At 40.0% G+C, this 13,766-nt stretch overlaps 1 protein-coding gene across 2 annotated transcripts in view; it reads left to right on the top strand.

The window, feature by feature from the left end:
- The window catches only part of COL6A5 (collagen type VI alpha 5 chain), a 134,692-nt gene extending 130,882 nt beyond the window's left edge, over positions 1 to 3,810 (top strand). For both annotated transcript variants that reach the window (XM_003265397.2, XM_012508361.2), the window contains one exon: positions 2,999 to 3,810. In XM_003265397.2, coding sequence (XP_003265445.2) covers positions 2,999 to 3,005 — 7 coding nt within the window. In that variant the 3' untranslated portion in view covers positions 3,006 to 3,810. The remainder of the gene's footprint in view (positions 1 to 2,998) is intronic.
- Positions 3,811 to 13,766: the final 9,956 nt, after the last annotated feature.

Below are 13,766 nucleotides of genomic sequence, written 5' to 3'. Positions count from 1 at the left end.
TCTTTTCTTTTCTTTTTTTTTTTTTAATCCTTTAAGTTCTGCGATACATGTATAAAATGTGCAGGTTTGTTACATAGGTATACACGTGCCATGGTGGTTTGCCACACCCATCAACCTGTCATCTACATTAGGTATTTCTCCTAATACTATCACTCCCCTTGCCCCCCACCCCCCGACAAGCCCCAGTGTGTGATGTTCCCCTCCTTGTGTCAACGTGTTCTCATTGTTCAGCTCCAACTTATGAGTGGGAACATGTGGTGATTGGTTTTCTGTTCCTGTGTTAGTTTGCTGAGAATGATGGTTTCCAGCTTCATCCATGTCCCTGCAAAGACATGAACTCATTCTTTTTTATGGCTGCATAGTATTCCATGGTGTATATGTGCCGCATTTTCTTTATCCAATCTATCATTGATGGGCATTTGGGTTGGTTCCAAGTCTTTGCTATTGTGAATAGTGCTGCAGTAAATATATGTGTGCATGTGTCTTTATAGTAGAATGATTTATAAACCTTTGGGTATATACCCAGCAATGGGATTGCTGGGTCAAATGGTATTTCTGGTTCTAGATCCTTGAGGAATTGCCGCACTGTCTTCCACAATGGTTCAATTAATTTACACTCCCACCAACAGTGTAAAAGCGTCCCTATTTCTCCACATCCTCTCCAGCATCTGTTGTTTCCTAACTTTTTAATGATCGCCATTCTAACTGGCGTGAGATGGTATCTCATTGTCGTTTTGATTTGCATTTCTCTAATGATCAGTGATGATGAGCCTTTTTTTTCATTTGTTTGTTGCCTGCATAAATGTCTTCTTTTGAGGAGTGTCTGTTCATATCCTTTGCCTACTTTTTAATGGGGTTTTTTTTAATTGTAAATTTGTTTAAGTTCCGCATAGATTCTAGATATTAGCCCTTTGTCAGATGGATAGATTGCAAAAATTTTCTCCCATTCTGTAGGTTGCCTGTTCACACTGATGATAGTTTCTGTTTCTGTTGCTGTGCAGAAGCTCTTTAGTTTAATTAGATCCCATTTGTCAATTTTGGCTTTTGTTGCCATTGCTTTTGGTGTTTTAGTCATGAAGTCTTTTCCCATGCCTATGTCCTGAATGGTATTGCCTAGGTTTTCTTCTAGGGTTTTTCTGGTTTTAGGTCTTACGTTTAAATCTTTAATCCATCTTGAGTTAATTTTTGTATAAAGTGTAAGGAAAGGGTCCATTTTCAGCTTTCTGTGTATGGCTAGCCAGTTTTCCAACACCATTTAATGAATAGGAGATCCTTTCCCCATTGCTTGTTTTTGTCAGGTTTGTCAAAGATCAGATGGTTGTAGATGCATGGCATTATTTCTCAGGCCTCTGTTCTGTTCCATTGGTCTATATATCTGTGTTGATACCAATACCATGCTGTTTTGGTTACTGTAGCCTTGTAGTATAGTTTGAAGTCAAGGCAGCATGATGCTTCCAGCTTTGTTCTTTTTGCTTAGGGTTGTCTTGGCTATTTGGGCTCTTTTTTGTTTCATATGAAATTTAAAGTAGTTTTTTTCTAATTCTGTGAAGAAAGTCAATGGTAGCTTGATGGGGTTAGCATTGAATCTATAAATTACTTTGGTGAGTATGGCCATTTTCACGATATTGATTCTTCCTATCCCTGAGCATGCAATGTTTTTCCATTTGTTTGTCTTCTCTCTTATTTCCTGGAGCAGTGGTTTGTAGTCCTCCTTGAAGACGTCCTTCACATCCCTTGTAAGTTGTATTCTTAGGTATCTTTTTCTCTTTGTAGCAATTGTGAATGTGAGTTCACTCATGATTTGGCTCGCTGCTTGCCTATTGTTGGTGTAAAGAAATGCTTGTGATTTTTGCACATTGATTTTGTATCCTGAGACTTTGCTGAAGTTGCTTATCAGTTCACCAAGGTTGAAATGAAGGAAAAAATGTTAAGGGCAGCCAGAGAGAAAAGTTGGGTTACCCACAAAGGGAAGCCCATCGGACTACCAGCAGATGTCTCTGCAGAAACCCTACAAGCCAGAAGAGTGGGGGCCAATATTCAACATTCTTAAAGAAAAGAATTTTCAACCCAGAATTTCATATCTAGCCAAACTAAGCTTTATAAGTGAAGGAGAAATAAAATCCTTTACAGACAAGCAAATGCTGAGAGATTTTGTCACCACCAGGCCTGCCTTACAAGAGCTCCTGAAGGAAGCACTAAATATGGAAAGAAAAAACCAGTACCAGCCACTGCAAAAAACATAACAAATTGTAAAGACCATCGACACTATGAAGAAGCTGTGTCAACTAATGGGCAAAATAACCAGCTAGCATCATAATGACAGGATCAAATTCACACATAACAATATTAACCTTAAATGTAAACAGGCTAAATGCCCCAATTAAAAGACACAGACTGGCACATTGGATAAAGTTGGGCTTTCTTACTTCCTCCTAGGTTATTGATTGGTCAAGAGCTGCTGTCGAGAGGAATGTAAACTCCAGGTGCTCATAGTGCATGTAGTTAAAGCAGGTCAAGTAGCTAACAGCAGTCCTCAAAGAATAATAGGTGCTGATATTGGAAGCAAAACCTCACATGGCAATGGTTGGGGAGGAAGGCCAAGAAGGGGAAGACAGAAAACAAAGGGATATTGTCCTAGAAATTAATGTTAAAAAAGAAAGACTAAAGGGATTCTGGGCAAAACCTTGATATGTTCTGTTGCACACCCCTTCAAGCACCTGTTTAATGATACCAGCCACTAAATTTGCTAAGCATGGAATGTCAAATAATTAATGTACCAACATTCTTCCAGGAAGAATTATGTCTATGATTCTCCTTATACATTGCTCATTTATATCTATTATCACATCACCCTGAGCTGGACTTCTATTTTGACCAGTGAAAATGACAAAAATATTGTGTTTGTTTTATATGTGGCATATAAAGGAGTAGGCCCTGGAGGAACATTTTGAACAAATACCATGACATTAACAGCAGTGAATATTTTTATATTTTGCAGATGGTGAAGACACAAGGTCATCATAGGAGAAAAGAAGATAGCTCCACTGACATGTATAATCCCACGTGGTTCTAACCAGAATGTATAATCATCTATTAGAGGTAGCGTGGTAAATGACAGGGACTTTTCACAAAAACAATTGGCTGATAGCATGCTAAATTTGTTCTCCATCTCAAATCTGAGGAGAAGAATTTTCAGAGTGAAGACATAATTAAGAAGACCTGACAAACCAGGAATGATTTCATTTCTCCTGAGAACTGGGGAAACCGACCTATAAAAGTTAACTTTTCTTTGAAAGCTCTGCACAGTTCAGGCATCGATTTTGATGATGTATCTGCCTGGAAAAGATTGTCATTATTTTCATCACATCTATATCTCAGATTGGACTCCTCTAAAAGCATTTAGAATTGGAATTTCCTAGGAATATCTTCTACTAATTCTTAAAACTGGAAAGCCATGCCCATGTCGTCGGTTCTGGGATGACCCTAACATTTCATCTAGCAGTGATTGTCTTCTAAAATCCACCTGTCAGGCTGCTATGACCCATAGTTAATGCTTTCTCTTCACCAGGACATTGACAAAAGAATGGAATTGGTGAAAAAGAAAAAAGTGATAAGAGGCTAATTTTATGAACCATATTTTGTGCTGTAATCTTTTGTTTATATTTTAGCATGCTTTGCTTGATGTATACTGAATTTTTGCAGCAAAAGAATTACGGAAAAGCACAGATACTCTATATGACCAGAGATGTTCTTGGGAATTACAATGTAGCAAGAGATAATTTCTAAAATAAAAACAAGTCTGACTTGGAAGTTTGTTCTGTTCATTATTATTTAACTACAGTCTAACTCAACCCTAATAGAACACCAGTAGAGGACTAAATATATTTGGAATATTTACATAAAATGTAAAATTAGCCAACAGTGAATTAGTTTTTTTTTTTTTTTTTTTTTTTTGAGACAGAGTCTGTCTCTGTCGCCCAGGCTGGAGTGCAGTGGCGCAATCTCGGCTCACTGCAAGCTCCGCCTCCCGGGTTCACGCCATTCTCCTGCCTCAGCCTCTCCGAGTAGCTGGGACTACAGGCGCCCGCCACCATGCCCGGCTAATTTTTTGTATTTTTAGTAGAGACGGGGTTTCATCGTGGTCTCCATCTCCTGACCTCGTGATCCGCCCGCCTCGGCCTCCCAAAGTGCTGGGATTACAAGCGTGAGCCACTGCGCCCAGCCAACAGTGAATTAGTTTTAAAAATCATTCAATTTGGCTAAGGTGACAAGTAATTACCAAGTCAATGAGCATCTATTATATTAAAAAATGAAATGACTATGTTAATGGGATAATACCATAGGCTATTTTGTACTTTTCCCATGTAATTTTCCTTGACCTTACTGTTGTTATTTGCATAATTTAAAAATAATCCAATTAATTCTAAATTGCTGAGATTTTTATAGTAACCATTTATTGCTCTCTGGGAAGTTCCATATTCAACTCTACTCATTTAATAAAGTTTTGTTTTCCCCTAAGAACCCTGATATGTGTAGGTGTGTGTGCGTGTGTGTGTGTGTGTGTGTGTGTGTGAACATATACATGAATAATACATCAGATACCTAAATCTGAAAATGACATGATTATCAAGAATATGAAGCCACAGGAACTCACCCTCTGCTGATGGGAGTGTAAATTGTTTAAACAGCACTGTAGCAATATTTCGTTAGATGGATGATACACATATCCTAAAACCCAGCAATCCCACTACTAGATCTCTACAGCTATGTGTGAGAAGCTCTCACATATATATGCCAGGAACCAAATACAAACATGTTCACTGCAGCACTGTGTGTTTTAGAGAGGAGCTGAAGCCAACATGAACATCCTAATGTGGTCTACTCATACAATAGCATATGATAGAGCAGCTAAATTGATAAACTGGAGTTGTATCTACAAACAGAGACAAATCTCAAAGATAATATTGAACCAGAAAGAGTTGCAGATGGACACATTATGACATCACTTATACATTTTAAAACCTGAGAAGCAATACCACATAATGTTTATGGCTACTGACAACCGGAGTGAAAACATAAAGGCATATGTGGGGATGACAAACACCAGATTCAAGACAGTGGTTATCTTTCAGTGGTAAGAGGTAAAGTGGGGGTCCAATTATCATCATAATGTTTTATTTCTTAAGCTGGGTGATGGAAAAGATGTACATTCCTTACTATTATTCTCTGCATATTTCAGTGCCTGACATTTCATAATTTAAAAGAGTAAATTAAGTAATAAAAATGCAAAATTCAAGTAAATCCTTGTGCTACATCCAGGACTATGTTAGGAATTGAGAGGGTTTTTTTTTTTTTTAATTAGATAACTCTACTTGACCTTGAGGAGTTTGCACTAAGTCAAGGTCATTAGAGTTAGGTAACCTTCTGAGATAATGGTTCTTCTTGAACATTGAGCACCTGGGAAACTTGTCCCCTTCACTGATATGCCACATAATGTTGATCGATGTATGAAATTAATTATTTTTCGTTTTTTTATTTTAAGTTTTAGGGTACATGTGCACAACATGCAGGTTTGTTACATATGCATACATGTGCCACGTTGGTGTGCCGCACCTATTAACTCGTCATTTAGCATTAGGTATACCTCCTAGTGCTATCCCTGCCCCCTCCCCCGACCCCACAACAGGCCCCAGTGTGTGATGTTCCCCTTCCTGTGTCCATGAGTTCTCATTGTTCAATTCCCACCTGTAAGTGAGAACATGCGGTGTTTGGTTTTTTGTCCTTGCGATAGTTTGCTGAGAATGATGGTTTCCAGCTTCATCCATGTCCCTACAAAGGACATGAACTCATCATTTTTTATGGCTGCATAGTATTCCGTGGTGTATATGTGCCACATTTTCTTAATCCAGTCTATCATTGTTGAACATTTGGGTTGGTTCCAAGCCTTTGCTATTGTGAATAGTGCCGCAATAAACATACATGTGCATGTGTCTTTATAGCAGCATGTTTTATAATCCTTTGGGTATATACCCAGTAATGAGATGGCTGGGTCAAATGGTATATCTAGTTCTAGATCCCTGAGGAATCACCACACTGACTTCCACAGTGGTTGAACTAGTTTACAGTCCCACCAACAGTGTAAAAATTTTATGTCTGGTCATTTGAGGTTGCATAGAGCACAGCACAATTGATGCACATAAGAGCTAAGATGGGTGATATTAAGTGGCATTGTTTCATTGGAGGAGCAATTACACTGTAAATGCAGGGAGCTTTAAAATAAATTTTGGGGCCGGGCGTGGTGGCTCACGCCTGTAATCCCAGCACTTTGGGAGGCCGAGGCGGGCGGATCACAATGTCAGCAGATCGAGACCATCCTGGCTAACACGGTGAAACCCTGTCTCTACTAAAAATACAAAAAATTAGCCGGGCATGGTGGCGGGTGCCTGTAGTCCCAGCTACTCAGGAGGCTGAGGCCAGAGAATGGCGTGAACCCGGGAAGCAGAGCTTGCAGTGAGCCGAGATCGCGCCACTGCACTCCAGCATGGGTGAAAGAGCGAGACTACGTCTCAAAAAAATAAATAAATAAATAAATAAATTTTTGGCATTCAAGCAAAAAATATAATACCTGAATGTGTGCTGTGGGCACAAAATGTCAACAACCAACATCAGAGAATGAACATAGGTTAATAAAAATACGGTGCATGAATTCAGAGTCAGGCTGCTAAGTACAGTCAGTAATTGCTTTGGAAATCAAAGAAGGAAAAAAAATCACCTGGAATTTAAATAATTGAAGAAGACTTCAAAGAATAAATGGGATTCACACCAGGTCCCCACTTAAAGGCTCACAATGCTTTCCTTCCAGTTTCTTCATAATAACAATGAAAAATCCTTTCATGCCTTAGAAGGAGTTTCCATAGGTCAGTTTCTAATCTGACCTTTGCTTGCCTTTCCAGCCCAATCTGTTCTCACTGCAAGGAACCTTTTCCACTGTCTACCTCCTATTTGTTCTTCCAGGCTGGCTCTCATCTGCTTAGGAATACCTTCCATACAGTGGGGTTGGGATTACCGTATACAGTTAGAATATACACTGTTTATTCTCCTAGTACCCGGATCTCTCCCTCTGGGCCCTCATTAGGGAGAGTTATAATGGCCCATTCATTTCTCAATATCCCCAAGAGGCACTGAAGTGAGCTTCTCCATCTTGTTTATCACTGTGCTCTCAGCACCCAGGATGGTGCCTGGCAGTTAAAAGGCACGCAATAAAGATTTGATGAATGAGTGAACGAACTCGCCTTGAAGGATAAATATGGTTTGGTTTGAAGGCAGTGAGGGGAACTGGCATGAGCAATGATGAGAAAACAAAAGCTAGAAAGAGCTGTGTGTCTGTGCACTAAGGCAAGTGGAGAAATTGGCTTGTATGGAGGCCAGTGTGATTGGGAATTTGAGACCACAGCAAGTGTGGTGAGTGGCTGAAGTGCCTTTTTTAAAAAGCCTTTAAAAATAGCAAATTAAAAAAAAACTTGAACCATTCCACAACATCCAATTTGAATATGGGATGATCTATAAGCAAAACTGCATGCCCTCGGAAAGGAGCCATGGTATATGCATTAAGCACCCATTTTTCAGAGTTCTGTGCAGAAATGACCCACGGCCATCCCACTGCAGCCTTACGTGACATGAGAAAATATGCTGTAGAACAGCTGGTCAGAATTACAGATGACTAAGAATCCTGTGATATCTCTGGAAAACTGCAGTTGACATTTCAAACCTAATTTCTAAATCTTATCTGAGTGTAAGCAGTGGAGATGAAAATTTGAATAGGCACAGTTGAAAGTTTGTGCAGCTCCAGTAAGCCTCCCTGAATTGGAACACTTTTCCATCTTTCTAGAGTAACCTGTCTATACTTGCAGAACACCTCTCCCACTGCAATATTACCAGAGATCCAGCCCCAGAACCCTGGGATTTTCTTTTGACCAAATTTCTTCTCTAGATGTGCATTATCCACCTTGAAAACCCTAGACTCTCTCCCTTTGTGGAACACTAGGAACTTAATAGATGTTCAATACCTATTTTTATTCATAGAGGAAGGGATGAATGAATAAGCCCTGTCTTGCTGAGCCTGGGTAAAATCCTGTTGGCCTCTCTCTCTTCTTCTCCACAGGTTCTACTTCCCAAGATGTATTTGGATTGTAAATCCTACAATAACTAGCAGTTGTCCTCCACACAAAGGCTGCTGATGATAAGGAAGTTCTCACCTCCTGTGATGGGAACAATAGCTGTGCAGAAGACTGGCTCACAAGAGGACTATTTGTAATCTCTTTCAAAGAATGGATAAGAGTCCAGAATGATGGATATCATAAGAATAGACTGGTAAACAACACAAATTATCTTTTGTCTTCTCAATTGCTGGTATTTCTGCAATACAAAAAGTTTTTCCAGTATGACATAAATTGATCTACAAGCACCTTATGTTTCATGGCTTTGGATGGCCACAGTGCTAGCTAATCATGGTATAGCTAGTGGTCCTTGAACTAGGAGCACCAGCATGACCTGAGAGCTTGTCAGAAATGCAGAGTCTCTGGGCTCCATTCCAAGTCTACTGGATCAGAATCTGCATTCCAGCAAGATCTCCAGGTGATTCATATGCACATCTAAGTTTGCAAAGTGCTGGCCTAGAATTCATTTGCTTGGAGAGCTGTGAATGAGTAGATACATTTTATAGGTTTTTAGTTCTGAATGGCATGGCATATTGGGTATCTACCATATAACATTCATTGTGCCAGAGGCAGGGAATATAAAGCTCAATAAAAGGTGGCATGTGCCTTGAAATCATGGTCTAGCTGGAGTGACTGACCCAGAAAGAGATCATTTAATTTCACGTAGTGGTGCTAAGGTGGAGATATACAGAGAGTGGTGTGGGGATATAGAGAAAGACTCAGTCCAGATTGGGAACCCAGAGAGGGTTTCTTCAAGGGTGTTCCTTTGATCTCATTGAAAATGACTAGATAAAATTTATCCAGGAAAAAATAAGATAGGCAATCCAGAATGAAGGAAGAGCCTCTCCTGGCCTCCTGGCTCTTCATTCCTAAGTAGATTTTTGTTTAAACCATAAGCCCTGTTGCGTTCATGGGGAAGAGGGAGTGATTGTACAGATCCTGTATTGCTGAAATGAAGTCAAGGAGTGATAGGAGAGGAGGATAGAGAGCTTAGCCCAAGCCAGCCATAGAGGGCCTTGTGCACCATGCTGAAGAGTTTAGATTTTATTTTGGAGGTACTGGGCTGCCCCTGAGGACAGAGAAGAGACATAGTTAGACATTTATTGTGGCTCACACTGGCTGCTGAAAGAAGAGGGAACTGAAGGGAAGAAAAACTAGTCACAGGGTAACCAGTTATCTGGGCAAGAATGGATAGTGGTGCTCAGGATGGAAATTAGTTGACATATGAGGAAAATACTTAAAAGATAAAATTAGTAGCATGTGATCATCGATGGGTTTGGACAGAAGATAAGGGAGAGGAGAAGACTGGGTGTCTAGACCAGTGGTTCTCAAACTTGAGTGTGTATCAGAATTCCCTGGAGGGCTTATTAAAATATACATTATTAGGCCTTACCCCAGAGTTTCTGATTTAGTAATTTGCCAGAATCACTTGAGGAGATTTTGAAACTACTAATGCCTGCATCTCACCCCTGGGATCCTGACAGAATTGCTGTGGAATGCAGCCTGGACACAACATTTTTAAAGCTCCCAGTGACTCCAGTGCTAAACACAACTTAATTATATTTGGAATACAGGCAAAGGAGCCATTTTGGCATTAAATTTGTTAAAATTATTTTTACATATTCCTACAAATACCTCATTATGTGTGCCCCGATATGTGTATAAATATACAGTCAAGCTCTCTGGAAGATCAATATAGCATATAATGACTACTATCTAAAAGGACAAATACTAAAAAGATAAAAGAGATACTACTTCCACACCTACGGCAAGAGGAAGGGGGAAAAGAAAAAAAAAAACATCTATTGAGTTCTTACTATGTGCCAGATAGTATAGTAAGTACTTTATATACATTATCTCATCTAATGCTGACAACAAAAGCAAGAGTAAGATATCCTTATCTCCATTCCTTTAATGAGGGATCCTGAACTCAGAGAGAGACGGTCACACAATCCAAGGTAAAGAGAGATTTAGATCTGGATTTGCCTTGTTCCTCCAAAGACTATTTGCACACATTCTCGTTGGAAGAGAAACTGGCTATGCAGCACAGAGAAAAATAGCCAGGATTAGGCATCAGGTGCTTGAATCCCAACCCTACCTCTACCCCTAAATAGCTGTGCCACTTTGAATGAATCTCCATCTCTCTGGGCCTTGACTTCCTCATCATCAAAATGGGAATAAAATTTTTACGAACCTCATTGGATTAAATGAGATAATACCTAGCACAATACCTGACATATGGAAGATACTCAGCGTTAACTCTTATTATCTACTTCCTCTTCATTCTCATTTTCAGTAAAATGAGGGAACTGGGCTAGTCGTCCCTAAAATTCCCTCATATTATGAATGCTGTGATTAAGAATTTACTACTTTCTTTGCTGTCTACAGCTACTTTCTGATACTCTTCAACTAGTGACTTAATGTTAAGAACTGGTCTTTGTTTAAAATCAGCCCCTCTTCCTATAACCCTCTATTACCACTTCATCCCCTCCCCTGGGTTGTGTGGCTGGCTGTGGCTATTTCCTGGCCATCCATTGCTGCCACGGAGCTATGTCAGTGTTTTGGTGACTCTCGCAGGAGCTCCAGCATGTCTTTTGTGCAGTGTTGCTATGTTCAGCAACCTCTGCAGTGCCTGCGTGAGCGTCCTTATGCCAGGTCAGCAGGAATTCCATTCCGTGAACACATTTGCAGTGATAAATGGACCACATTCTGCAGCTCTGAGGCTAATGATATTATCTGTTATCTAATGCCCCGTAGGCTTAAAGATGTGTCCAAGATGCAATTTGGAATTATGGAAATAGTAAAACTTGTTCTACCACATGCTGGTTATGTGATGCTGGACTTGTGGTTTAACTTTTTGGAACCTCCATTTTTCTCATCTGTGAAATTGGTTTTGTGCGATTTGGCACGTTAAGGTGCTTTATATGGTGTCTGGCTCACAGCAGCTCCTCAGCAGAAGTTGGGAACCATCCCTAATGACTCCATTTGGGAAGTTGGCAATAGCCTTCAGGGTAGGCTAAGGAACAGGGTTGTGGGGTTGTGTAGAATTTTGGAGAGGGCTGATCATGGCGTTTTAAACCTTTTACAGTAGACTTGCGGTCACAGTGACACTTCTGTTGCTGTGTAAGTAACAGATTTCAGCAATAGTTTTCACTTCAGCATTCCTATTGGAAACATTTCTAAGGTTCTCCTCCACACAGACCGGGGATTTGACCCCTGGCACCTTCAAACTCATAGTAATTGCATAGCAACGGGCTGATCGCATGTTGGAGCAGGATCCATGGCAGCCCTTTTGCATATGCCTTCTATAATGCAGCAGACTGGTTCAGCCCCCTACGAACACAGGAGTGACTGTCCCCATGGCTTCTGCCAATGTTAGCAACCTGCCTGGGCAGAAGACTTAACAGCCGCCCAAAAACATGTCCTGACACCAGCATTTAGGTTTCTTGTTTCATCACTCACTCTTAAAGTTAGAATCACCTTTGATTAAGCAGGGTTTTAGCATGCAACCCTGTTTTACCCCAATACTAATAGGGGATGGATACAACTAACATAGACTCCAACTTGCTTGACCTCTACCAGAAACCAGCTCAAGCTGATGTCCCCACAATGTTGTGGCTGTTTTCTAGACAAGTGTTTCTCAAAGTGGGGTTCAGGGGCTGCCTCCATCAGAATTTCATCAGCCTTGTTAAAATGCATGGTCCTGGCCAGGTGCAGTGGCTCATGCCTGTAATCCTAGCACTTTGGGAGGCTGAGGCAGGTGGATCACAAGGTCAGGAGATCGAGACCAGCCTGGCCAACATGGTGAAACCGTGTCTCTACTAAAAGTACAAAAATTAGCCAGGCGAGGTGGTGTGTACCTGTAGTCCCAGCTACTCAGGAGGCTGAGGCAGAAGAATCACTTGAACCCAGGAGGCAGAGATTGCAGTAAGCTGAGATCGCACCACTGCACAGGTGCCTCCATACTGACTAAATTAGAATATCTAGATATGAACACAGAAGCTGCATTTTAACACACTCTTTAGATAATTCTTACGTGTATTATATTTCTTTAATCTGTGTTGCTATAAAAAATATTACTTGCTCAAACATGTTTTAAAATCGAATACTAAAAAGTTCATAATGAAAGATAGCCACTACCTTTCTTCTCCTGCCCACCTCTACTTTCCAGAAGTTACCACATGCTAAGTTCTGAATATTCATGTCCCCCAAAATTCATGCCTTGAAACTGTAACCCGCAAGGTGATGGTATTAGAAGCTGAGACCTTGTGGGAGAGGGGGTGGTAATTAGATCTGTCTTCATGAATGGGACTAGTGCCCTTATAATGAATGGGACTAGTGCCCTTATAAAAGAGGTCTGAGGGAGTTTGTCTCTTCTACCATACAAGGACATAGAGAGAAGTCACCATCTATGAGAAAGCAGGCTCCCACCAGATACCCAAGCTGTTGACATGTTGATCTTGGACTTTCCTGCCTCTACAACTGCAAGAAATAAATTTCCCTGTTCATATGCTGCCCAGTCTATGGTATTTTGTTATGACAGGCCAAATGGACTAAAACAACATATTATACATTTATGAGTTTCTTCAATTTTTACCTTCCTATTTCTAAATAACATGCCAATACTGCAATTTCATGTCAGATTTTAGACATTATCTGCTGACTTTCTATTATGATTCATATTTAGCAATTTACCTAGCATAATTATCCATTCTTACCTTCTTGATAGAGTCCCTTAAGTTTTTGTTAAGAGTTAGGGTTGCTATTTTGTAACTATATAAATATTGTTTGATACTGATCCAAGAAGGGACTGTGAATATGTTCACTTTCTCATTGAACTTCTGTTTTATCTTGGAGTTTCAGCTCTGTCCAACAACTGTCAATTTTAATTTCTAAATACTTTAAGGTATCAAATACTTAGCATTTTATTTCCCTCGCCCTTGAAGACTTCACTCCCAGAGTTCCCCATTCTCCTCTGCATGAACTTTTAATTCTGGTTTCTGCATGGCATGTACGTGTACATGCATGTGTGCCTGTATATGTTTAATTCTGCACCAGGGATCCCAGAGGATGGATGACTAATCACAGTAAGTCTGAACTTCTTCAGAGTTTTTGGGGATAAGAGTGGGAGGAAAATACCATATCTAATGTTTAATAACAACAGTCCAGCACAAGAAACCTTGGGATGGAAATAACATATAAGAAGGGGTGAGTTTTGTGAGATTTGGGGAAAAAATGCAAATTATTCCTTAAATGGGCTTCCCTGAAATAAAAACTGAAACGTTTGCACATATTTATTCAATAATCTTTCTTACAGTAAAATAACCAGTTGGAGCAATGTCAATTGCTATTGCTCCTGTAATAAAGTTCGTTGAGGCTTTAAATTTATTAATTGCCCTTGTTAGTCTTATTGCAGTCTACTATTAGAGTATTAAAAGCTGCTAGAAACATGTAATTGCCATAAATGTTCCCAAGTGGATGAATCATACCCTTTTGAAAATCTGGACTTATTGTTTCTTTTTTAACAATAGAGATTTGCTGCTTCTCCAG

This window comes from Nomascus leucogenys, chromosome 8 (assembly GCF_006542625.1).
Source record: "Nomascus leucogenys isolate Asia chromosome 8, Asia_NLE_v1, whole genome shotgun sequence".
Lineage (NCBI taxonomy): Eukaryota > Metazoa > Chordata > Mammalia > Primates > Hylobatidae > Nomascus > Nomascus leucogenys.
The sequence above is the reverse complement of the archived record's forward strand: the minus strand, read 5'-3'. Positions and strand labels throughout refer to the sequence as shown.